Source organism: Cydia pomonella, chromosome 2, assembly GCF_033807575.1.
Source record: "Cydia pomonella isolate Wapato2018A chromosome 2, ilCydPomo1, whole genome shotgun sequence".
In the NCBI taxonomy this organism is placed as follows: Eukaryota; Metazoa; Arthropoda; class Insecta; order Lepidoptera; family Tortricidae; genus Cydia; species Cydia pomonella.
The window spans coordinates 34,267,451-34,294,033 of NC_084704.1; the positions used below are offsets into that span (position 1 = coordinate 34,267,451).

At 36.8% G+C, this 26,583-nt stretch overlaps 1 protein-coding gene and 2 long non-coding RNA genes across 5 annotated transcripts in view; 1 reads left to right on the forward strand and 2 right to left on the reverse strand.

Annotated features, from left to right (window-relative positions):
* LOC133515458 (pyrokinin-1 receptor-like) overlaps window positions 1-26,583 on the reverse strand; it is a 185,802-nt gene that overhangs the window by 98,461 nt on the left and 60,758 nt on the right. For both annotated transcript variants that reach the window (XM_061848010.1, XM_061848011.1), the window contains exon 3: window positions 26,074-26,180. In XM_061848010.1, coding sequence (XP_061703994.1) covers window positions 26,074-26,180 — 107 coding nt within the window. The remainder of the gene's footprint in view (window positions 1-26,073; window positions 26,181-26,583) is intronic.
* Window positions 2,145-8,906, forward strand: LOC133515472 (uncharacterized). 2 transcript variants are annotated; one of them, XR_009799025.1, is made up of 4 exons: window positions 2,145-3,090; window positions 3,186-3,364; window positions 5,822-7,494; window positions 8,007-8,308. It is a non-coding gene; the product is annotated as an uncharacterized LOC133515472 (long non-coding RNA). The 2 variants fall into 2 exon arrangements; XR_009799024.1 differs by lacking the exon at window positions 8,007-8,308 and adding an exon at window positions 8,633-8,906 and having other exon boundaries at window positions 2,145-3,364; window positions 7,406-7,494.
* On the reverse strand, window positions 9,662-11,149 carry LOC133515473 (uncharacterized). Its single transcript, XR_009799026.1, has 2 exons — window positions 10,255-11,149; window positions 9,662-9,799 (listed from the first exon to the last, which is right to left on the reverse strand). It is a non-coding gene; the product is annotated as an uncharacterized LOC133515473 (long non-coding RNA).

A 26,583-nucleotide genomic window follows, 5' to 3' on the forward strand; every position in this document is an offset into this window, starting at 1 on the left:
ATTATGAAAGACCTACCATGGTCTAACCTGGGTATCAACATGAAAGGCCAGTATCTAAATCATCTCAGGTTTGCCGATGATTTAATCCTTTTCTCAGAGAGTTCGTGTCAGTTACAACTTATGATGAATGACTTATACCAAGCTAGTACAAAATAGGGCTAGAAATTAACCTCGATAAGACAAAAATCATGACTAACCATTATAAAAACCCTATCTTGATATACAACACGTCTGTCGAATATGTAGAAAGCTATGTCTACCTAGGCAAACAAATATCCTTTAAAAAAGAGATGAATATAGAAGAAGTAGACAGAAGATTAGCCATAACGTGGAAGAAATATTGGTCCCATAAAGAAGTACTCAAATCGAATAGTATCCCGCTATCATCGAAAAAAATTGTTATGGACTCGGACATTTTGCCATGCCTCACCTATGGCTGCCAAACTTGGACCTACGATCGCAAGACTCAAAATAAAATCCAGACCACCCAGAGACGAATGGAAAGAAGCTACCTTAATATAAAGTTAAAGGACAGAGTCAAGAACACAGACATACGTAACAAAACCAAACTTCATGACGCCTTAACATTTTGCCTGCAAAGAAAATGGAAGTGGGCAGGCCACGTAGCTAGATACAGCGACGATAGGTGGACAAAAAGAGCAGTAGAGTGGACCGGTCCTAGAGGCACCAGAGCAAAAGCCCGACCACGCGCTAGGTGGGCCGACGAAATAGAGAAGGTAGCTGGAAAAGGGTGGATACAAGTAGCGAGAAATAGAACAACCTGGATTTCTTTGGAGGAGGCTTTTACCCGAAGGGGGTCCACACAGATTTAAATTAATATAAATAAATAAAAATAATAATGTAATACACAATAATAATAATAGGATTCTTAAAATATTAATTTTATTCACAAATAATTAAATTATTGCATGTTATTGATATTTTCCCTTTAAATTTTGTTTAAATGTATTATTAATTATTGTACTTAGCATGAAAGAATCAATTTATCAATGGTAATATTTATGTGTAATTTAATTTAAGTCAATCTGTATGGAATTAATAAAGCTCTATTCATTCATTCATTCATTCATTCATGTCAGAAGTTATGTTTATTACAAGCGTAAAAAACTTCGTAATACAGGCGTATTACGCTACGCCTGTCGTAATGACGACAGAAATCTCACACGCCATGCTACGACGACTCTTCGTGTGCGGACTTGTTTGAACTTGTTCGTGCTCGTAGCGCTCTCGTTCTACGCGCGTATTACGATACGCTTACGCGTCTCTTTACGCTTAACCTCCATGTGCTAAGGGCCTAAATTAAAAAAAAATTAGAGTCGTTTTATAGCACTAAAACATACGTCTAGTTTAGGTTTGCGTTTATATCAAATATATACACTGTAGATATAATTTGTCACAATGTACGAGTAAGTTCGTAGGTATAAATAATAGCGTGTTTGAAAGCAGAGATTTCAGCCGTAGCGACCAACCAGCGACACGCTTTGCCGTTCCGCGCCAAAGAACATTGAATTTGTTGCCTGGCACGCGCGCAAAATGCAATTTTGGTGGAATTACGTGACACACAAGTGATATAAATGCATGTAACTATTGAATCATGCCTATTACTACTAGTATTATAATATATGATCTGTGCTATTACCTAACTAGACATGAAAGTGTTTACTCAACTTATTTTCGTGAAATTTTGTGAGCATAACTATTAGATAATAATTAAGTATTTTATTTTGTCAGATCAGATTTTTGATATTTTTTTTTCTGAAGATTTTTGACGTTATGTTAGTGAAACAGTATTTTTGCTTTCGAAGCGATTAATTTGAAAACTTTTCGATTAATCAAAAAGCTTTTTTTAAACCTAACCTTTTTTTAACCTTATTTTTAAAGTCTTGATGGATAACATATGATGGCATGATGAAAAATACATAGATTTTTCCGCTTTTGTATGAAGTACATATTCGGTTCACAAATACATATGTTCCGAAATGGCTGTCACATACGGGTAGATAGACGTCCGGACGGACAGACGAACATAACGAAACTGTAAGGTTCCGTTTTTGCCATTTTGACTACGGAAGGCCGAATGCCCGGAGCGTAAGACAGTTGCGCGCTTCCCGCAACTTCTCCAACGGCCCTATTCGAAAAATGCAATACGGAAAAGATATGAGATCGTTAAGTTCTGGTTTAGATATAGATAAGTTCTCAATTAGATATCGTTTGTATGTGGTATAATTGACAGAAGCTGCACGATTCGGATGACCAATGTCACTTTGACGTTAGAATATCTTTGAAAGATCTTAGTCAGTGTTGCCAGATGGGTTTTGCGTTCCGTTACGTGCACCTCTTAAAAATAGTACGCAAATTCAAGTTGAGTACGCAGTATAAAATTTACGGTGCGTTCCTAAATAATATTAATCGGAAAACCACCGAATTTTATCGCTACTATAAAAATGTTGAAAATAGAACTTCACATATTTCGATAAAATATTTCTTGTTTAAGGAGACTCAATTCAATGCAAATTTGCCAACGGTGGCGTTTCGAAATGTAATACCGTCGCGGCGTCTGTCATACTTCGGTCTACTTAAACACGCTGCACGCTGCTGCGACGCGTCAGGGCCTACCGCGAACCACGTTCGACGTGTTGCCTCTCTGTCGCACTTATAAATTCGTACGTAAGTATGACAGGGAGGCAACACGTCGAACGTGGTTCGCGGTAGGCCCTCTGTTCTGTGATTGTTAGGCAAACACAAACATTTTTTTTTACAACGGACGCCCACGAGTATTCCTCTGCGTTGAAGTCATTGTTGAAGTTTGAAAACTCATAAAGTTTTGTTTTGTGAGTGAAACCGTGAATAATACTAAATAAAAATGTGTGACAGTGATCACAGTGATGAAAATATGTTGCCCACTACTCCTCAGGAAATATTAAAGCCTTTTCCGTTTATGTTGTTCCGTTGTTTGCTATTTTGACAACTTGAAAAGTTTTATCGGCAGTTTGCGTGTTATTACTGTGAAGTGTTTGGCCAAACCGCCGCTACCACTTTTGAAAGGATGCCACCCAAAAATCCAAAAATGTAAGTTACACAAAACAAAAAGAATTTATTTGCAGAAAAATATAGCTATTTGCCAGTTCCTTTGATCGTTAACTTATGTGACTGTTTTTTTTCAGTCGCTCGAACGCAGCACAAATTAGATTGCTCGTTGAATACATGTCACAGCACACCCGGTTCGCCAACCGGGAATTTGACGGGCCTCTAAGGACCCCAGAGGTACGAGGCGCAATGGGAGGCCCTTGCACAGGCCTTAAGGGAGCACGGGCCCAATAAGTCAGTGCAGGCATGGAAAGTGGTAAGTAAATATGCTTCCCATAGTTAAGATTTCCATCACTTAGTCCGCATAGAAGTCTTCCTAAACAAGACACTTTTTTATATATAATATTGAATGAAATTACAGTGCAATCTGTGCATAGTAATAAAATGAAGTACCTATAATAACTAATAAAATTAACATCTTAATGATTACTGAGGTCATGATAATGCAGGTCAAAGAGTCAGTTGCTTATTATAATGTTTTCTAAAAAAGGTATTTAATATGTATAGTTTTGCTGTAGTGACCCACTAGGCTAAACCGGTCGTCGAACATTTGATTTGATTTTAATTTCTTAATAATATTTATGAAGTGAGTAATCTAAGCTTTCTTATTTCTCTTTGCTTAAACTAAGATCATGAAGAGTTTATTGTGTCTTGTTTATTGTATCTGTTGAGTTAATGTCAGGCTAAGTAGTTTCTAAAAGTACTTTGCGATACAAGTGCAAAAAGTAGGAAATTACCTTTTTGCATGTATATTGTACATACAACGTCTTACAGTACATATGGCACTTTTCAATATATGCATGTATAGTGCTAGTTACTGCACTAGGGCGGTAAAGTAGCACAATATGTATTGCAATAGTACATTACGATACAAGTGCGAAAAATAGTTAATTTATTTATTTAATTAAACCTTTGGGAAACAAACAGGCAAAAACAACACACATAGTTAATCAGATTACACATCCACAAGCCAAACAGTTTCCACTAATGAGTAATAACAATTATGTTGCTCAGAAATTAACATTAATATCAAAACATGCAAAACTCAAATAACTCAAACTGTTGAAAACAATATTAACAAATTGGCAAGTATGCTGAAATATAGTAACTAATCAATATTATTATTAGCTGTACATTTTATTACAGAAACAAACTGTTGTAATGATAAATGGAATATATCAATATCAGAAAAAATTTCATTATAAGTTCTACACGCTCTAGCTAAGAACTTATTTCTTGCATATGTAGTACGACCAAAGTTAATTGCAAATAGGTTTGTGGAGCGAGTTCGCCGATCAGGACATCGAATTGAAATTTTAGACAAAAGATTGGGAGAATCAATAAGGCCATGTATGATTTTGAACAAAAATATCTGATCTCGAATTTCTCTACGGGGTTGAAGAGAGAAATTGTCAGGGCAAAAAGATTTAAATTTATATTAAATTTCATTGTTCTGATAAATTTGTTCTGAATTTTTTGAATTGTGTTAATGTGAACATTGAAATGAGGATTCCAGACTGTAGTAGCGTATTCTAAGTTGGACCTAACAAATGCGTTAAAGAGAAGTTGCAGAGTCTTAGGGTTTGTAAAATCCCTGCTTTGTCGGAAAATGAATCCCAACATTCTGTATGCTTTTGCTGAAATTTTGTCAATATGTGAAATAAATTGTAGTTCGCTATCAAGATTTAACCCCAGGTCCTTCACTTCAGACACAACCCTTAAATTTTTGTTGTTTAATGAATAATTATACTCTATCTTATTGCGTTTTCTTGTAAATGTAATGGCACAGCATTTTTCGACATTCAAGTACAGTTCATTCATAGAACAATATAAACTCAGTCTATCAAGATCAGCTTGAAGTTTCATACAATCATCACTTGATTTAATAATGGTGTATATTTTAGTATCGGCATATAATAACAAGTCAGAAAATTTGAAACGAGTGGCGATAAATTAAAACACGACTGAAGGGAGTGTTTTAAATTGACACGAGTTGCGAATTACCTATTCGCACATGTATCGTACAACGTTTTACAGTACATAAGGTACCCTTTAAATGTTTGACACAGTAACGTAATATGGTAATTTTCGCACTAGTGCGGTAAAGTAGTACCATATGTACAGTCAGCGTCAAATACTTCGTAGTACACCATACTAAATATATGGTGTACCGAACTATTTGGCTACTTTGGTTGCTACAAAGTATTTGACGCTGACTGTACTGTAAAAGCTGTTTTAATACTATTAATAAGTATAGTTAGTGTATTAATTTTGCCATAATCGCATGCAGTTATGACTATGGGTATAAATATTGTTGAATTTATATAGCCGAGTCCACACAGAGCGACCGAGGAGGCGCGTGCGTTTTCCTTGCCCGAGCGCACGTCTACACTGGCCAGTTTGTGCGTGAGAATATTGCCTTACGCGTATGCTCGCTCTGTGTGGACCCGGCTAATCATGTATAAATGACAACAGATTTTATTCTCTAGGTGGGCACCTGCTCCCCGCTGGCGACACCCTTGCAGAAGCTAGCATTTTCAGATATATTTACTTTTTAAGTTTTTGGTTTGGTTTAACCGGAATTATTTTTACCCGACTATGAGAATGGGAAGGGTTATGATTTTAGCAGTCTACGTATGGATGCCGTATATATGCCGGTATGTTTTGTTGTGTATAAATTACTAATCAATTTTGGTGAATGAGGTGTTTATAGGTTCATTTTTATGGGGTGACATAGACTACATAATAATATTTAACTGACTTTGGACAAGGAAGAGGTGCTTTACTAAAGCGCTTTAGTTAAGAAAAAAATCATAGTCGGGTAAAAGTTTTTACAATCTTTTGCTTGTTTTCATTCTTATAACAAATATTTTAAACTTGCATGTGCTCATTGCCTCAGATTGACGACTACGTTGAGTTTTCGGGTGCTGGGAACAGTGTGGCTGGCAGCACGTTTTCTGCCACTGCTGAAAATCTCGTTGTTGTTTCAACAACCGCCACCGTTACTGCGGCCTTGCTCAGCGAACAACCCCACTTCTCCACCTCTCATTTGTCCTCGTCTCCCTCTCCTTCTGCCAGCCCTATACGCTCCACGCATTCAGTACTGCCCACAAGTCCTGGACTACCCGAACGTCCCTCTCTTGCCGCCCTTTCCGCCCGCTATGCCCGTCCCGCCCTTCTCGCTCGTTCCGCAATAACCGCCCAACCCGCACGTCTTGTCCTGCCTGCACGTCAAGTACACAGCTCTGTGTACGTGGATCCGCGCCCTGCACGCGTATCCACGTACACAGAGCTGTGTACTTGCCCCGCAACCGCACGACGGAACCGGCACCTTCGACAGCACAATTTAATCATCTGCAGCATGAGCATGATAATATTTTAAGAGTAATTAATTAATTTATGAACTAATAATTCTGTTTTAAGATCAGGTTGAGTACGAGAAACATTGTTTATTTAACTTGGGACAAGAAAAACAGTAACTTGGCAGTAAGAATGCATACATAAAGCCTGTAAGCTCCATACTTGACGTACCATTCCCTACAAGTGTTTCTCTTGCCTCCATATTTCGCTTACCCCATCTGACCTTATTTGTATTGATAAAACATACAAATAATAAATATATATATACGCGAGCAATCGCAAAATCTACATTTCGGGATTTCTCGTATCGTACAGTGCCGTTTAAATAAAATAACACCACCAACTACCCATAAGAGGGTTATTATGAAACTTATAATTAACATGCATTTTATTGAAAGGCTGGAATTTTATTTATCTTGAAATCTTGACCATGGTCATATGTTTGACTGGACGGCACACGGCAATGTTATTATTACTAATATATTTCATAACACTAGACTTATTCAATCCTAAGTAACCTATTAGCTTCTCATTCGTGTGCGGTATATATCAGCGTTTGGTAGTATCATAATAGTCAAATCTGGTGTTGGTTGTTGTTAATAGTTAAATGTTCATAAAATTTGACAACTTATTATAGTTATATTTTGTGTGAGTCAGTTATCATAACAGAAATAAGATATAAAGCTGTTAATACCGTAAATTGTGTATGGATATGTTTGACTCAAATTCTGTATTCCCACAATAAGTAGGTATACGGGGAGCCCGTAAGAAATCAGTGGTATATGAAGGCTTTCTTGTGCAACTTTAGTATGAGCTGGGACAAGTAAATGTAGTTATGTAGAACAGATAATCTCCATTGTGGTAGATGGCGCTATTTATTATGTGCTCTGTGATACCACTTAGTTTAAACTTGCTATAACATATTTTATGTTGACAGGATATCCTGAACGAACTGAAAATTTTTAATGAGGCGCAGAAACAAAAATGGAGTGTTTTGAAGGAGGGGCACGACTTGTTGGCGAATCGGTAAGACTTTTAATACTGATATCAAAGAAAATTTGAAACAGGTGGATTCTCAAAGAAACCTTTGTAGCCACAGTAAATTTACTGCAATTTTTCGACACATGATTAAAACTTTTAGAACGTCATTTGACTTTGATCCTTATCCGTACACTGATATGTGTATAATTTGTTAAATATCAAAAAGTGGCGTCATCATCAAAGGCCCGGGCCGGGTTATGCCCGGTAATATGGCGCCCCTTTCTGATATTTAACAAATTTGACACATCAGTAAAAGAATAAGGATCAAAGTCAAATGGCGTTCTAAAAGTTTTAATCGTGTGCCTAAAGATGGCAGTAAATCTGCTGTAGCTACAAAATTTTCATTGACAATCCACCTCTATTTCAAATTTTCTTTGCTCATATCAACTAACAAATAAACGTATTATTTATTGTTTAAGTAGTATGTACTAGTAATAACACGCGAACGAATGAACAAGCACTCCTACCCTGAGGTTGAACTACCTGACTAATTATAGGTTCATCCTCTGACCTTTCCAAGGAGCAAGATCTTATTTTCGTGTATGAGAGCCTTTGGAATACAATATTATTAACGCCCGAATGAGTGCTACCGCGTTTAATTTCGCCACTAGGGGTGCTAGTGTAGACGGAGGTCTTTCGAAATGTCAAATGCATAGCTTTTTTATCGTGAATTTCTACTCCTCATTCATAATTGTGGTAAATCTTATTTCATCTTTGATTAGTTAGTCACCAAACAAAAGTAACTCAAATAGCCGGGTCCACACAGAGCGAGCATACGCGCCAGGCAACTTCCTCACGCACAAAACGGCCAGTGTAGACGTGGCTCGGACGAGGCGGAGCGCGCGGTTTCCTCGCCCTAGTGCGCCGCCTCGGCCGAGGCACGTCTACACTGGCTGGGATTACCATCGAATCGTCTAATGTCGGTTTTGTTCCTTTGGGTTTGTTGTACCTAGTGACATGTTTTTTAAACGATTGCAACGCCATCTGCGAGTTGCTCGAGAGACTCAACTTACACACATATATGGATGTGGCTTCAAAAGTAATCACCGTTAATATCTCGTACCTTGAATAAAGGACCCACTTCTTAATTATTATTATAAATTATATTTTGGTATTGTTCCAGTATTAACACATTGGAGGACACCGAGATTATTGAGAATTTGGAAGACACAGTTATAATGGAAGAGGAAGACGTCTGAGCTAAGCGCTGTCCTCGCACCCTCCGTCTAGTTTACGTTTGCGGCCATATCAAAAATACACACCGTATGTTTATTAGGGTTCCGTACCAAAAAGGTACAAAAGGAACCCTTATGGTGCTATTGCTAAATATCTCGAGAAGTACTTAAGCTATCGATGTGAAATTTGGAATAGTAATGAATAACGCTGACCCAAACATATTGGATGTGTATTTATTTTATTTTATTTGTAAGTATTAATAATGGAAAATTCCCAATATGAAGAGGGGGTAAAATTGCAAAGTCTAGTTAAATAGGTCAAGTGGGGTATCATTTGAAAGAGCTCAAATTGAAAATTACAAAACAATTTTTTATTTTCATTGTGAAAAAAAAATTTACGTATGAAGGAAAATGTGAAAATAATACCATCCCCCCCCCTCTCATCTCCGAAGTTTAAGAATAAAAATTGTTTTTTTTACATTGGTCAAGTCTTTCATGAGAAAATTTGAAGTTTGTACGGAACCCTCGGTGTGCGAGGTAAACGAACTCGCACTTGACCGGTTATTCTTATTGCCCATAAGGCCCGTCCTTAGATATATGTCAATGATTACGGTGATCTCGAAAATGGCTCAAATGATTTCAATTAAATTTGTTATATGGGGGTTTTCGGGGCGTTTTTGAGTTTATACCTATTTGTTTTCCGAGCAAAAGGAATTAAAGTTTACTGATTTTGAAAACTGTGTTTTATTAGTAAAATAATGTTCTGATTACATTTCTTGAAAGAAAATACATACTTATTTAGTATATTACTACATAGAGCGGGAAAAAGGGATTTGGTTCATACACATTTTATAATATGGTTAACTCTTTCCCATTTTTCCTGTAGCCATAACAAAGTTAAGGGAATCTAAAGCATTGCGCATTTTTCTACGTTTTGTATATTAGGTAGGTATTTGTATCAGAATAAAACATAGTAATAAGCAAAATATGTATTTATTAGACGCGCACGCTTTTCCTGCGCCACTCTTAATAGTAGTCCGTTTTGCGCATGACGATGAGGAAGTTCTTGAGGAGCGTCTTCATCAATATCTCCTACGATTTCCTCGGGAACATTTCTGCAAGAAAAAGGAGAACATCGGTAAGAATATTAGAATTTAAAGAAGAAATCTAATCATCACTATAAAGAGTAAAAATGTGTAACTTTCTTCATCAATCGCTGAACAACGAAATTTATTCCATTTGCCCTTATCTTCATTTAATAGGGAATATTACGCGAAACGCTGCGTAGGGGTCACAACTACCACAATCCATCACAATCTGAGGGCCTCCGCTAGCTGACGCGGATTATCCGAACGGACGCCCCGTCTAATAACAAATTGTATGAATAGCGCTAAGTGGCGCGGGCGCGTGCGACGGATTTGGCGGGAGCAGGACCCGCGAGCGTGCGCACGCGGCGGGCGTCCGCGTCAGCTAGCGGAGGCCCTGAGGGTCTACCGCGAAACAAGAAAATTTCGTTACTTATCTAACCTCTCTATCACTGAAGAGAATCTGCAATGTTAAGCTCACTTACCTATAATGTTGCATTATGTTGTATACTACGCAACATGCATTTATTATTGACGATGCCTTCGTCGGGCTGTAGTGTAAGACGCGGTCGTGGCCCAGGCACCGGAATACGTTTTTGAGGTACCCATTGGTACGCTTGATCGTGTTGCGCACGCGACAGTGCCAGACCGTGTACCTACCTTGCTTCTGGGCTTCCCGGGGCAGGATTCAGCACTGGCGTCATGAGCCATGGCTCAAGAGCATACCCCGAGTCACCTGAAATTATTATTTTTTGGTTACATAATACTTAATCATCTGAACAACTAACGAAACTTCCCCCTTGCTTATGCCTTTTTTACATTATGATAGGTATATTAACTTAGTCATGAACTATTTATTCTGTGGTCGTGATCTTAGTACATTTACTAACATGCACTTGCCCCATTCCAATAACCCGGGGTTAACCGGTTAAACCGTTAACCCAATGTGAAATTGTACTGGTAACATGGTAACTCCAGGGTTAACCAGTTAACCCCGAGTTAGTGAAATGGTGCAAGTGGTGATAAGGGATTTAGAAACAGCGCGCCAAGCGGGATGTTTTGGAAACTCAAAATTCCATACAAAATGACAGTTAACGCAAACGCGTACGTCACGTCTCCCCATCGAATAAATTTACACTAGGTACAGATACACAATTTTCTGCTTACCCAGAAGGAAATACTCCCCAATGTGGCCATTGTACAATCTTCTTAATTCATCCTAAATGGACGAATTGTTAAATATGAAAGAGTCGTGCACACGGCCAGGAAACCTCGTGTTTACTGCCAAGATCTTACAGTTGACATCTGCAATCTGAAGATATAAGGTTATTTATATTCTTATTTGAGAATTGGTGACAACCAAGTAGTAACATATAAGTTATTATTTTATGGTTTAAGAAATTTATTCTCAAAAAGAATTTACAAAATTCGCTTACTTGAGAATACAATATTTATATAATATATCTTAGGACTAACATGCAGACAATGTAAGATTAATCGATACAAAATTTTAGTTAGGTTACAAAGTGGGTAGAATAGAAAAGAAATACTTAACTAGCCGACTTGGATAACTTAACTCGGGGCCGATTTTTCAATCCCCAGATAAATCGCCGAATAGTTATCCCACCGATAAAAATAACTGACTGTTTATTTGTTGGTTAAAGATTTTCAATTTTTCATTCCTTTTTTATCCAGAGAATAGTTATCTGTGGTCTTAGCCAGCTAACTTCGTTTTAAACAAGTGTGAGCAGGATGCAAGGATACAGAACTCAACATGTTAGAGTGAAACAGAAATACAACGCTTATTTGACATTTGGCGTTTGTTGCCAAACCAAACATAACCTATTACATTACTATTATTACCCGCGTAATATACGTACGACAGTGTCGTGTTATTTTATTATTAATTAAAACCGAGTTGTTTTGTGATCATTGCATTGAAAAATAAGCGATATGAAGAAACGTGAACGTTTCTCCAGCTTTGAGAAATCGAAAGTGCATTTATTAACCGAATTTTTAATAATAAATAAATAATATATATATGATATAAATTTATTTATATTTTTATGCTACATATATTAATAAAAGCAGATCAAGAATATAGTTTGCTTTAGATATTTACTTTTTAATACATTAGTACTATTATTGTTGTTAATATTAATATTTTTCTATTAACATTCTAAATTTTATTCTAGTATCTTATAATATACTCGTATTTTATATACGGCGTCAATATCCATTAGGTTAGGTAGCCAGTTCAAGGTTGTAACATAACCTAAAACGTCCAACTTAACAGAGCGATAGGTACTAACTGGCTCTTGAACGGACAGATAACTTTATTCCTCCGTTAAGGGATTTATTCCTCAGTTAACTGCTATCTGACTGTTGAAAAACTGAAGTTGCCGCTATCTGTAGAATAAAACCTATCTGACTGTTTAACTGGGGATTGAAAAATCGGCCCTCGTACAAGTAACTATGGTGCATTCCCAGCGCTTACCTAGCGCATGTGAGTTTACGCAATCAAGTATATGTGTGACTTCCAATTAAGCGCGGTTAGTAGGAATTGTGAGTCGCGTTATATTGGTTTACCAATTATGCGTCCGTCAGCGGGGCAATGAAAACTCGTTGCGTGACAAATGTCGGCGAGCTACGAACCAGTTAGCATGGAGAAGTCAATTGGTTATTATAACGCAAGTCACAGAGTATTACATAGTATTTGTTATAAATAATATAACAAGTTACAATTATTTACGGTATTTCGTTTATATATCATTTCATTTATATATATATATATATTTTTCATTTATAGTAGTTGTAACTTTTTTTATTTATAGTATAGTTATTTTGTTAATGTATATTATTTTTATGTAATTTTATGGATAAAATAATAAGTAGGGAAATAAAGTTTTTGCATTTATCATTTTAGTTTATTGTTATTTATGTTTATTTTAGTATATTGTTTAATAGTATAGTTTGAATTAGTATTGTTTACATATGAATATTAACGGTTGTAAGACATATAGGATACATGTAGTAATATAGTATATATATTGAATATGAAATTACATGCGTGATTTTTTTCGGATATTATTATTTTAAAGTATAATACTTAAAAATAATATTTATTTGGATTAATTGAAAATGTATTTGATTATATGTACGTACTATTTGCTTAACAAATATACATGCACAGGCTCATTTAATTATTACATTATTTATTATATAGAATTTTAGGTGCTTGTTGAAGCTAGCCATGGATTTCGATTCCAGTATGTTTAGTTGAAATCTGGTACGTAATATTAGCTATATTAGTATATATATGAGTTTAATTTTACACCGCCGGAGTCTCCGTCACCGTTACTTGTACATGATTTTTGCATGTGAAGATAAAATTTTTGGTATGCCCTTTACATATTTGATGTATAAGTTTGGCTCACCATTAGATATTCGAGCTTGAAGTTCTTCTTTTACACTTTTTAGAAAGTCTCTCTGGTAGGGCGTTTGGTCCGAGTATATTTTAACATTATGTATTTTATTTTTATTTCGGAGTATGTTGTTCACTGTAGCCTTTGATGCAAAGGTCGCCTTTATTGGGCGAACTTTGTTTTCGACGTATTTACCTAGGCGAATGATCTGCAGAGGATCAGGGCAGTCGTTATATATTGTTTTTATAATCTTTTCAATTTCATATTTGTCAAGGACATCTCTATCAGCAGCCTCGGGACCTGCTTCTTGGATACCGACTATAATGATATTCTTATCTCGAATGGATCGCTGTTGACATTCTGCAACGAGCTGATTGTAACTGTCAGGCGTTAACGCAATGGGTGCTCGTGTAACACTTGATCTAAGTGACTGAAGATCCGTTTCTATTACCTTCACTTTATTTTCGGCGGCCGTTACAGATGTGGTCAAGTTTCTTACATCGGTCTTTAACTGGTTCTGTTCGGCACTCATAGTGTCAATACTACTCGATATGTTACCAATTTGATTTTTAATGGTACTCACATCCTGGCAGAGCTTTTCTATATTTTCTGTTTGGGTTTTACTAGAAAATTTTAGTAAAGTCATCATTTCAGCCATCTGCTTTTTTAAATCTGCCATTTCCATTAAAAGGTCACCAGAAAAATCAGACAGTTTACGTTTATTACGAAAACCTGGTCTTTGTAAATCTAGTTCAGTACCCACTGCAAGGTTTGATTGTGATCCGCTGAGTTCACGGCTGCCACTAACACCGCCTCCATTTGGTGGTTGTAGTAAACTCAAACTCATTATAGCTCCGTGGCGCTTGAGCGATCAAAGTGCGGACTACGGCTTGAATCTGATAAGGAATGCACTGTTCGTAACTGTGATTTGAGTTTTAAGTTATTCGTGATAGGGTCCACAATATAACAACGGTGTATTTTATTTATTCTTTGCACAAAATTGTAACACGTCTGCACTGTACCGCACGCAAGTCGCTACTCCTTTTTTAATGAATTATTATAATCAATCTAGATTAGGTACATCATTATCTTAGTCGATTTGTGTTAGATTGTCCCATAGTATTTATATTTCTTTATTTAATTATAATATACATACATTGTGGTCAGTGATGAGGATTTTATGATTAATATAAAAAAATCATTATTTGTAACTAAAATTGAAACTTACTAGCTGTACATTAAGAGCGTGAACGCCTTTCCGATTCAGATATTGCACTCCGTGTGGCACAGGTGGGAAATATTTTCACTTGAGTGCAGTCTACTGCACCCAAGATATTTGGCAGACCATATGCATCCTCAAATCCTGAGGCAACTGATCGTCGGGACCGATCAGTTCCAGGAAAAACTATTATCCATTGGTCTTTAAGTCTGTAAAAAGGAGCATATTTTAGATGGCACGTTTTAGAACTTAACCTTAGTCAAACCTAGCTAGTATTGCAATTCCAGATTATGTATCCAATGTAACTAACTACCTGAACATAACTATCAAACAATACCTATCTCATTACACAATACATCAACACTGATGCTTATTCAAAAAAGTAAAAACTACTAAGATAGCCCTAGTATACTCTCACAGTTTTTGATGCCTAGTAGTTCAGTGGTCCAATGAACATACCTTCTGTTCACAGCATCTACAAATTGTTCGAGATACTGTGGCTTACAGTCGTCTGACCAATAGATAAACCATGATCCTGACCAGTCCCGTGTTGATAATTGCCATCAGCCAGCAGATGTAATGCTGTTAGAATCTTATTTAAGTAGTTGTACACAGCTTAATTATTTAAGTAAATATTTTCGCTTAAGAAATATTTAAATTTTAAGGTATAATGTAGCACCTCTGTTATGTTATAAACAACAATTTCACCCAAATATTTGTATCAGCTAATTTTGTGCGATTGTGCGGTATCTTAACATACAAACTTTTGGTACTATATGAGCAACACTGCAATATTATAGCTTTACCTTAAGGTGAGATGGCAATCCATCACCCTTGTGAGGCTGGAGGTCGGCGTTGAGTTCTTCACAAATATACATATAACACTAACTCCTTTCGTACTCTGTATATATGACGGAACTCTTCGTCCGGCATATCAAAGGGGTTTGCAGCGTCCCTCAAAGATCGTCGCTGAATCCTTCTTCTTTCTTTTTCCTCTGCAGCAGTTGCGAGCTGGAAGAAAAAAAAATCTCGACATCCCTGCAAAGAAAATATTGACAATATTATATGCAGCGGAACTTTTTTTTTTTTTTTTGCTACGTCGGTGGCAAACAAGCATACGGCCCGCCTGATGGTAAGCAGTCTCCGTAGCCTATGTACACCTGCAACTCCAGAGGAGTTACACTACTAACTAACTAACTAACACTCAATAAAATCATAGAAAAACGGATACTTACTGATAATTTATACCTTAACATAGGTTTTTTCATGAGCTTTGCATCCACGACAACGCTTGTCGTGACCTAAGAAGCACGTAGATAAAATTAACTATATTGAACTGCCAAAATGGGATAATGTGTCAAATTATCCGACGACCATGTTATGCAAATTGTCGATTGTCATCTATCGCTGTCAAATGTGGATAACTCCCATTATCGTCTGCAACCGTAGTGTGAACGATAAAATCGAAGAAAACTGTCATTTTAACAACAAGATTGTCACCATATCGCGTGATAACTAAGACCATGCTAAGCCCGCAGCGTAATAAGAGTGTAGTACCAAGTACAATTCTTTCGATACATACTTTTTGCAGCTGACTGTACCTATGTTCAATTCAACTTCATGTAAGGTCAGCATGGGAAAGTGTGGCACACAGCCCATTCAGGTATGTGAGGCTGACATTGGGGTCTGTTTATACATTGATTAGTGTTTATTGCGAGTTCATACATTAGCTACTTGCATTAAATGGCAAATGTATGAACCTGCAAATAAATAATAAATAAATAAAATAAAATAGCCTTTTATTTCTTGCGAAATTTTAACATTTTAACATTGTTGTTTAGAGTTAAGTTAAAATAATTTTAGAACCAACATCAAAAAACTATAAGCAAACTTAATTACTTATAGCTTCCCAATGGCAGCTCTAAAACTATTTCAAAATGAATTTTAATATGTAGCAAGAACCCCGTCTTCACAGGTGAAGGCCTCCTCCAGAGTTTTCCACTCATCTCTATCTTGAGCTATTCGCATCCCGTTTTGACCAGCTATATTTTTTATTTCGTCTTCCCATCTAGTAACAGGTTTTCCTATACCCCGTTTCCCTAGTGGCCCTTTCCATGACGTAACATTTTTGGTCCAACGCTGGTCCGTTATTGCCTGCAAATAAGACTAACCAATTACCCTCAACACAAGCCTTATTGAGCTTACTGTGGGACTTAGTCAATTTGTGTAATAATGTCCTATAATATTTATTTATTATATCACGATTGTATAATAGTTATTTACGATACATTAGTGGCGATAAATTGAAACACGACCGAAGGGAGTCTTTTAAATCGACAAGAGTTGCGAATTACCTATTCGCACATGTGTCGTACAACGTTTTACAGTACATATGACCCTTTAAATTTTCGACATACTTAGTTACATAATGTGCTAATTTACACACTAGTGCGTAACACTATAGTAGCACCGTATGTACTGTAATAGTACATTACGATACTAGTGCGAAAATAGGAAATTCGAAACGAGTGGCGATAAATTAAAACACGACCGAAGGGAGTGTTTTAAATCGGCACGAGTTGCGAATTACCTATTTGCACATGTATCGTACAACGTTTTACAGTACATATGGGCCTTTAAATGTTCGACACAGTAACGTAATACGCTAATTTTCGCACTAGTGCGGTAAAGTAGCACCATATGTACTGTACATAGTTATTTGTGCAACAAGACAGGAAAGTTGGTTTTTCTTGCGAGTGTTGATTTTGAGTAAGCGAAAGATTCTATAATTGCATCACGAAGCGAGTGATTCTAAGTTAGAATCTTGAGCGTAGCGAGGGAGTTAAAAACACGAGATGTAAAATAACTGCTTTCGTGTGACACGCAACTTTTCACCTCAGTAGTGAGTTCATTATTAAAGGTTAATAAAATTAAACATCAAGTAAAGTTAACCACATTTATTTACATTCATGAATGAAAGGCATCATCATTATGACGAAAGCTTGTCTCACTCACTGGAGTGAGGAAAGTCGCATTTAAATTTCGGTGACAATATTTTTACGAAAGGGTGTAGCATCGGCGGTCGATACTGGAGCTGGGATTTTACGCGGTAGGCCGTACGGCGGTGCACGGTGTGGCGTTATTGTGGCGGAAATGTTTATTTACATCGGTTTCGATTGTGCATTGTAAAAGTGCGCGACTCGCTGCTGTAAAGATAGTGTTATCGGATCGTTCGCTCTTGGTGTTCTCTGTGTACATGCCCGTCGATTCTGCGGAGACTCTTACCGAATTTACGGAATGCCTAGGGGAAATGGCGGCAATAGTGGAGGAGTGCCAGGTAGACTGCGTCTTCATATTAGGGGATTTCAACGCTCACCCGGGCAGACGATTCGGTAAGGAGTTGTTAGACTTTTGTGCGGATGTTAGATGGCAATGTGCGGACATAGACATTCTAGGAGTGGCCTCGGATACATACACCTATGTTAGTGATATTAATGGTACTAAAAGCTGGCTGGATCACTGTGTAGTATCTGAAGCGGCACGGAAACTAATACGGAGTATAAAAATACATTATGACGTGTACTGGTCGGACCATCATCCGTTAGAATTAGTTTGTAATTTAAATTTAATTAGAAATAATAATATTACAAGTAATATAGTACTAATGTAATAAGATTATTTGGGGAGAGCGTGACGCAGCACAATTGACATTATATGAAAATTATTGCAATGAAAAATTTAAATATATTGATTTTCCAATTGTAGCAGGATAGCCTAGGAAAAATTGCCCCAGCGATTTTGGGCCGAAACTGTAATCAAACGATTCCTTTTGGGGAGGTTATACTCTGCACAAAGTTTCATCCCTCTGTTACCCCCTGGGGGTGAAAAACACCCGACTAACCCCAAAACTGTTTTAATTATTTTTTCCTAAACTATGAAAGTGACGAATTTCAAATTTTGTACAAATATTAATAAGATCTATGATTGATCTATGTGCTAAAAAAATATTAACCCCCTAACCATTTAAACTCTTGTAAAAAAAACAAAAATAAAAAAAGAATCAACCTGTATATCAAGTTTGGCTCATGGTACCACACCATTTTTTTTTTCAAAAATGAACCAGTTTATATTCTACATGATACAAAAGTTTCATGGACCTACTCCAGAAGGAATTAACATTGCGAAATTAATATGTATTGGCTCTTTGGTGCGTACTATTCATTGAACTCCCACTAAGAGCCTTGCATTATTAATAAACAATGGCTTGCGATCGGACCGCTGGCGCTGCTCGTGCCCGATTTGAAAAAGGTGGGGATAAAGAAGTATGAATCAAACTCATTTGTATTTATAAAAACATTTTTAGGGTTCCGTAGTCAACTAGGAACCCTTATAGTTTCGCCATGTCCGTCTGCCTGTCTGTCTGTCTGTCCGAGGCTTTGCTCCGTGGTCGTTAGTGCTAGAAAGCTGAAATTTGGCATGGATATGTAAATCAATAAAGCCGACAAAGTCGTACAATAAAATCTAATTTTTTTTTTTTAGGGTACCTCCCCTTCACGTAAAGTGGGGGTGAATTTTTGTTTTTTGCTTCAATCCTACAGTGTGGAGTATCGTTGGAAAGGTATTTCAAAACTAATAGGGGTCTTCAACAAACATTTTTTGATAAAGTGAATATATTCGGAGATAATCGCTCCGAAAGAAAAAAAAATGTGTCCCCCCCCTCTAACTTTTGAACCATAGGTCCAAAAAAAATGAAAAAAATCGTGGAAGTAGAGCTTAAGAAAGACATTAAATGAAAACTATAGCGGACATGATCAGTTTAGCTGTTTTTGAGTTATCGCAAAAAGTTTCCCCTTCATAGTAAAAAGACATACTTTAATTAGGTACTGATTATGCAAATTTGCCTATTTGTTTAACTCGCGTGAAAGGTACCGTTTCATCCCTTGGTTAACAATTTACTATACTTTAAAGCTCCAGTTTAGCTTATTGTGACGGAAGAGTAACTACGGAACCCTACACTGAGCGTGGCCCGACATGCTCTTGGCCGGTTTTTTAAAATTATCTTGGTTTCGGGTCCGAGACGTTGCGTATTAAGCATGATACGAGTATAATGATTAGTAGCTACGAAATAGTACGTTTATTTTAATTTCGCAATGTTCCTTCTGGAGTAGGTCCATGAAACTTTTATATAATATAGAATATAAATTGGTACATTAAAAAAAAAAAAATGGTGTGTGTACCGTGAGCCAAACTTGAGATACAGGATGATTCTTTTTTCATTTTTGTTTTTTTTTACAAGAATTTAAATGGTTAGGGGGTTAGTATTTTTTTAGCACATAGCTTTTAGTCTTATTAATATTTGTACGAAATTTGAAATTCGTCACTTTCATAGTTTAGGAAAAAATAATTAAAACAGTTTTGGGGTTAATCGGGTGTTTTTCACCCCCAGGGGGTAACAGAGGGATGAAACTTTGTGCAGAGTATAACCTCCCCAAAAGGCATCGTTTGATTACAGTTTCGGCCCAAAATCGCTGGGGGCAATTTTTCCTAGGCTATCCTGCTACACCCTTTTATGTATATAAATAATACGTATGCCCCTTTGTTTGATTTTTTAAGATTTTTCAAATATTATAAGTGTTTTTGATAATTGTATGGAATTTGTATTTTGTTCCTCATCATTTGGCCTTTAACATCAATTAAATGATGGTTTGAACAGCGCCCATAACATTAAGGCACTTACGTAAATGACTAGTAAGTCCAATTCGAGAGCGGCAGCCGCGACCGCATGGCGGGCAGGAGAATGTCATGCCCGGTGACGAAGGTGGGAAAACAGCGCGCTGGTGTCTCAGTTCTCGCCTAGTGTGAAGGAGTTTAAGCCATGCTTCATCGTGTGCAACTACTCCATCTCCCAGGGTCTTCCTCCAGTGCTCGCGGTCTTCAGCCTCCCTTTCCCAGTTGGTGGGATCGATCCGGAAGGACAACATATCTCGCTTTGCGCTATCCTTTAAACGAAGCATTGGTCGCCCAACCGGTCGTTTCGCGTGCGCTACTTCGCTTAGGATAGTCTTATGGCTCCTCTACATGATGGCCCAGCGTAGGCCAGTCCTAGGGACGCATTTATGCGTTAGAGGGAGCAAGTGATATTGCTATCTCATTTCACCGCATAGCTGCGTCCCTTGGACTGGCCTACGCTGGGCCATCGTGTAGAGGAGCCCTTACGTGGCAAACGAGAGGGCTCCATCCTGTGCACGTGCCCCAACCACCGTAAGCGTCTCTGTTTCAAGACTGCTGTGATACTGGGTAAACGTGCGATGCTAAGTACCTTCTCATTTTGCTCCTATCTTATACCTAATAATAATAAATCGAAAAGAGGAAAACAAAGGGGCATAGCTATGGTTAATATACATGAAATTGTTTAAAAATATTATTCATAATGTCAATATTGAGGGAGGAAAATGGGGGAAGTGGTCGTCCACTATCCTCTAAAATATTTTGAATGTTTCAACCATAAACCTAGGTAGCAAGTTAGCAACTTCTGCTAACAATCTCTGCACTACAATGTAGAATTTAAAATTGGGGGTAAAGTGTCTTTCTGATCGGTCACAAAAGGAGCATTATTTATGAAGTATAGAAATAAAAAAATATTTCTTTTTTAATTTTTTATTTACTACCTTAAAAGTACAGGCCTTGCTTAAATAAACATAACAAACTATTATTTTATACCAATTATTGGGTTTTTGGTTCAGATAAAAAGCAGTCAAACACATCTAACCCAGTAAATAAATAATATAAAATCCAATCATAAATAATAACAAATGTGTTGTTTTCAACAGTAAATATTAGTATGGACTACACAATGTACTAAATCATAATCATAATCATTCTTTATTGCAACCATGGTACAGTATAGATGTTATACATGATATACAATGTCTCACATGGACCCTGCAAGGGCACAGCATATAATATCTTATTATTCATAATCATAACTCATAACATATTATATTATTATTAACAATGAAGCAATTCTTATATTACACATGAGATCACTAATAAATGTCAAAATAAATTATCAAAGAATGAGTCATCAAAGAAAAAAAATAAACAGAAAACTCATCTAAGATAAGTAAATTTTCTCGCACTTATTTAATGGATAAGACCTGTAGGGCTAAGATGGTCGACTCTTTATCATTTGTCACCATGTCTGTCACGTTCTAACAAATATGTAAGCGCGAAAGTGACAGGCATAGTGACAAGTGATAAAAATGGAGCCATGATGCCACCGCTGATAAGACTAATGATTGTAGTTTAACTTTCTCTGTAGGGCTAAGGTCAACTCTTTATCATTTGTCACCACGCCTGTCACATTCTAACAAGTATGTATGTAAGTGCGAAAGTGATGGGCATAGTGACAAGTGATAAAAATAGAACCATAGTGGCACCGCTGATTTGTTCTTATTTTACTACAGGTTTTTATACTAAGTCAGTGGCAAACAAGCATACGGCCCGCCTGATGATAAGCAGTCTCCGTAGCCTATGTACGCCTGAAACTCCAGAGGAGTAGGAGAAGGAGGTAACTACAGAAACAACTTTGAAATGTTTAATTATCAGTATTAACATACTAGAAACTTAATTATGAAGTAGCTGTATTGTTAGAATGTTTTTTGAAGAACTATTAATTTCATACCTTTTTGTTTTAAAATGTTTTTTCAGTTCTGGAGCCGTTTACTGAAACGGCTTTCAAAGGAAAAAATAACTCACTGTATATTTATGTGTTATATATTTTTGTGAATATTGAACATTAAAATATTTTACTGGTAACAACTGAGAATAATCATTCCCACTAGGACCCACCAAAGTAAGTTAATGGTACTACAGATCATTATTATAAGAAAGATGAGAAAACCCATTCTTTAGCTAGTCTATCTATAACTTAGAATATTGACCCGTTTGGGCCGCTCATCTGATTTGGAGTTTATTCAGTAAAATATTATTTTGCCTAATATTTAAACATTATAACTTACTATATTGATCACTTTCGTATATACTATAAGGGTATTGAGTTATTATGAAACAATTTGTAACTCATAAGCAGACAAGTTAGTGTACAATATTATGTATGTACCTACAACTAATCAGATAGTGGAAAGAAGCAATTTTGTGTCATACAAGGCAACATTGTTTTTAGTTTGTTACTAACTGATGGGTAAGTGCCTATATTTAAATGGGTCATCACAAGACAGTGTACGGATTTTCTGAATTAAAATAATTTTAGATAGTCTTACATATAGCAAACCTGTAATTGAGGTAACACAAACAAAAGAGGCACTATCACTTTATCTTAAATCACCACAAATAAAATTATTATCTTGACAGTCCACGTGTACCTAAATGAGTAACTAGCTGGAACCAGGCGGCGCGAACAACCACGACGTCAACACTTCCAAAAGTTTGTCGTGACACTCTTGCGACCCCAGGCTGCCTTCCTCTAGGATACTAAGTCTGCTAGTCCATTGATACTTAGCACGAACGAATCATCTTTTAGCTTGAACAGGGGATGAATCTGCTTCGGAGAACCTTTGTTTCGTGAGGGCACGATATATATATTTATGTTTTCCATTTACCTAGTTAATGACGATTTCGCCAGGAACTGTTCTCATAGGGGATAAAGTTGTCCCGTAGTTGCTTTTAGTAAAGTGATCGCTGGTTTTTATTAACAAATAGCCACAATGGATGGAGTGCCGGGTGTTGACTGTTGACTAAAGAATGGTTTCAAGACTAATTCTTCATTAGCTGCACACTTCCACGTTAGTTTACTGCAGTATAAGCTAACAGTTTAAATATTATCATCGAGCAAAATAACAAAAACAAACATTCTTGACCCGACTTCGCCATTTTTAAGACATGTTTTCATAATTTGACGTATCAAATTATCTGTCAAAATTGACAAGTATGCTCCACGACCAATCACGTTTATGAGCTTTCGAGAAGTCACTTAGATCTTGCTTTGATCTCTAAACCATCTCTTATTGATGTCTTATTGAAATAAGACCGGAATCAAAGTTAACGTCAATTTTGACATATCGTTTAGTTATCGATCTTTTCAATCTCTTTCCAAGAACTAACGCATCTCTAAATCATTGTTCGAATCGGGCCCTTGAGTATCGTTATGGCGGATGGTTTGGCCGAAGTTCGAGCTTCGTGAAGATATGATGGTCAGAATCGTCCGAGAGAGGCGCTCTGTAGTATTCAAACATAAAACACTAGTATAAGACACGTGTCTAAATGCACGCATAGTACCAAATACCAGCAAAGTATTTGTGGAAGTCGCATTTAGGCAATTTAACTGCTGAGCTGGTTCGAAAAATGGTTTTTTTTGTCAATACATTTTTATGATTTTTTTCTAAAAGGCGGAGCCATACACTTATTTAGTTTTAACCTATGCACGCAAGATCTTCATCTCAAAGAAGCACCAGTCTCTTCTGTTAAAAATTGTAAGTAAGGTTTTGAAAAGTTTACGACAAGAAACAGTAGCAATACTATAGAGGGCGCTACGTGGCTGGTTTATTTAAACTAGGTTCGAATTTGCATTTGGACATTTTTTTTTATTGTTGTTTTTTTATTCAACTTTATTCTAAGACTTCGAGAAGTAGTCTCTATTGTCTACGATACAGATTTCATATAGCTCGGACAATGCAAAATTAAGGTATCAATAAGATTTAAAAAAAATCTTAGGTAGAATAATAAAACTTGATATTTTTAATAAGTCTACTAACTACATGGTACCCTAAAAATATCAGCTCTCTAGCATTAATTATCCAAACAGAAACTACGAGTTACAGTAATAACATATACTAATCTATGTCTACGAGGGTAGGAAAATACGACGAAACGTGCCGAGAAAAGATAGGTATTATACTGCCTGTTGAATTTTGTCTCTTGGCTCTCATTGGCAAATAAACCAAAGTTGTTATATTTTTTTTTTATTGAAATAATTTTTCCAGCCTAGCATTGTAATAGCAACTATTGTATTTGGGAAAATTTGGCATTAAGAGTAAGACGTAACACTCGACACTTATAATATTTTTTTCGAAACCATTTATTTGAAGGTAAATTCGTCCGAGCTTGCTGCGTACTGAAGCTATTTTTTTTTATTACGAAAAGGTAAGCATTTGACCACAATCTCACCTGATGGAAAGTGCCGATGCAGTCTAGGATGGTACATGCTTACCTAAAACATGACTATTCACTCTCGATTTAAAAAGGTCCAAGTTATAGTGGACTGGGAATAGATTTGCAGGAAGTGAATTCCACTCCTTAGCCGTTCGCATGATAAAGCTGGATGCGTAGCCTTTACTGCGAATCAGTGGTAACGACGTAAGGGTGAACGCAAGTCCGCGTCTAGTCCCACGGTGGCAGAACGGAGATGGGGGGATAAGATTATGTAATCCCATCGCACACTCCCCGAAATGTATCCTGTAGAATACCGATAAACAGGCTACCTTTCTACGGTGTTCTAGGCTCTGCAGTCTAGCCTCTACTACTACTATGTTTCAAATCTAACACGTCAGGTTTGTAAACAAATGTCTTAAATGTTTACTGTTTAGTGAGAAACGGAATTTCAATCTCCGTTATCCCGGCGATACGCTATAATAGAAAAGTATAAATAGCACTAAGATCGAAAATCGAAATATCTAGACCTGAAATTTGATATGTAGGTTAATAAAAGGTTTTGATCATGTCATGTCCAAACCATCTGACGTTTGGGGGCCTCGAGGAATGGCCGCCATCTTTGAAATGTGTTTCATCCTTTACATCTATAAGGATAATTTGATAATCTTTAATATAATATAGTAGATTTTTTTTTTTTTTAGCTCTGACACTTAGAGAGTTCTACATATCTAAAAATAAAGATTATTAAGAATTTTTCTGCTGTTTGTTATTTTTTATAATAGTTTTTTTGTGGTTTATTTTTATTCGCGAGGTCGCGGGTTCAAATCCTGGCTCGTACCAATGAGTTTTTCGGAACTTATGTACGAAATATCATTTGATATTTACCACTAGCTTTTCGGTGAAGGAAAACATCGTGAGGAAACCTACATACCTCTGCGAAGAAATTCAAAGGTGTATGTGAAGTCCTCAATCCGCATTGGGCTACCGTGGGGACTATAGCATGAGAGGAGGCCTGTGCCCAGCAGTGGGACGTATATAGGCTGAATTATTTATTATTATTTTTTTTTTATTGCTTGTAAAACAACTTAACATGTAAAACTGCTCTTATTTTGTACCGTTTGCTGAATAAGTATTGGAGTATTGAGTTTTTAGTTTAACAATTTGCATTTTACTGTGAATCTAGGCTCTATGAAAATATCGTCTATGGCAACAATAAGCTTATTAAATTCTACAATAAAAAATAAGTTTAGCGTCTAAAATTTCATTTTTGATCCAAGCTTTTATCGCTGACTATACTTTAGTTTAAATAAGCAATTGTTAGTGCTCATTGAGACAATTCTAACAAACCCAAACACAATTAAACCTAAACATAATTAGGTTACGTTGTTTTATCTCAGAGCTTCCATGGTCACCTCCTGTCGCCATCATCAGATGAGCTCGATGGTACAATCATTACAAGTTAAATAAAAGCTTGTAAAAATGATACTTACCAGATAGAAAGTGTCCGTGGGATGCTCCAGACTCTTCCCGTAGATGGCGAGCAGCCTCTGCACGTGGAACGGGGCCCAGCACACGAAGAACGATAACGCCACCGCCACTGAGGAAAAAATATCGGAATTACCACAAGGTACTGCCTTTTGTGCCTAAATTAGCCTTTTATCACTTTGAAAATTGGAGGTAGGTACTTTAGCGAAAATAATCAATGTTCTATAAATTGGAAAAAACTTCAATGTTATTGACAAATATGGACTGCTTGTAATTGTAACGCAGCGGCTTACTTGAGCGAATAACTCGCAAACGCAAACGCGAAGCGGCGCGGCGCGGCGGCCCACGGCATTCGCGTTCGCAACGATTGATTCAGCCGTGCCGCGCCGCTTCGCGTTCGCGAGTTATTCGCTCACGTAAGAAAAGCAGTTTATAGTATATCTTCAGTAAACAGATTCAACAACACGCAGCCGTGCCATGACAAAACACTGTAACTCGTGTTTTAATTAGGTACA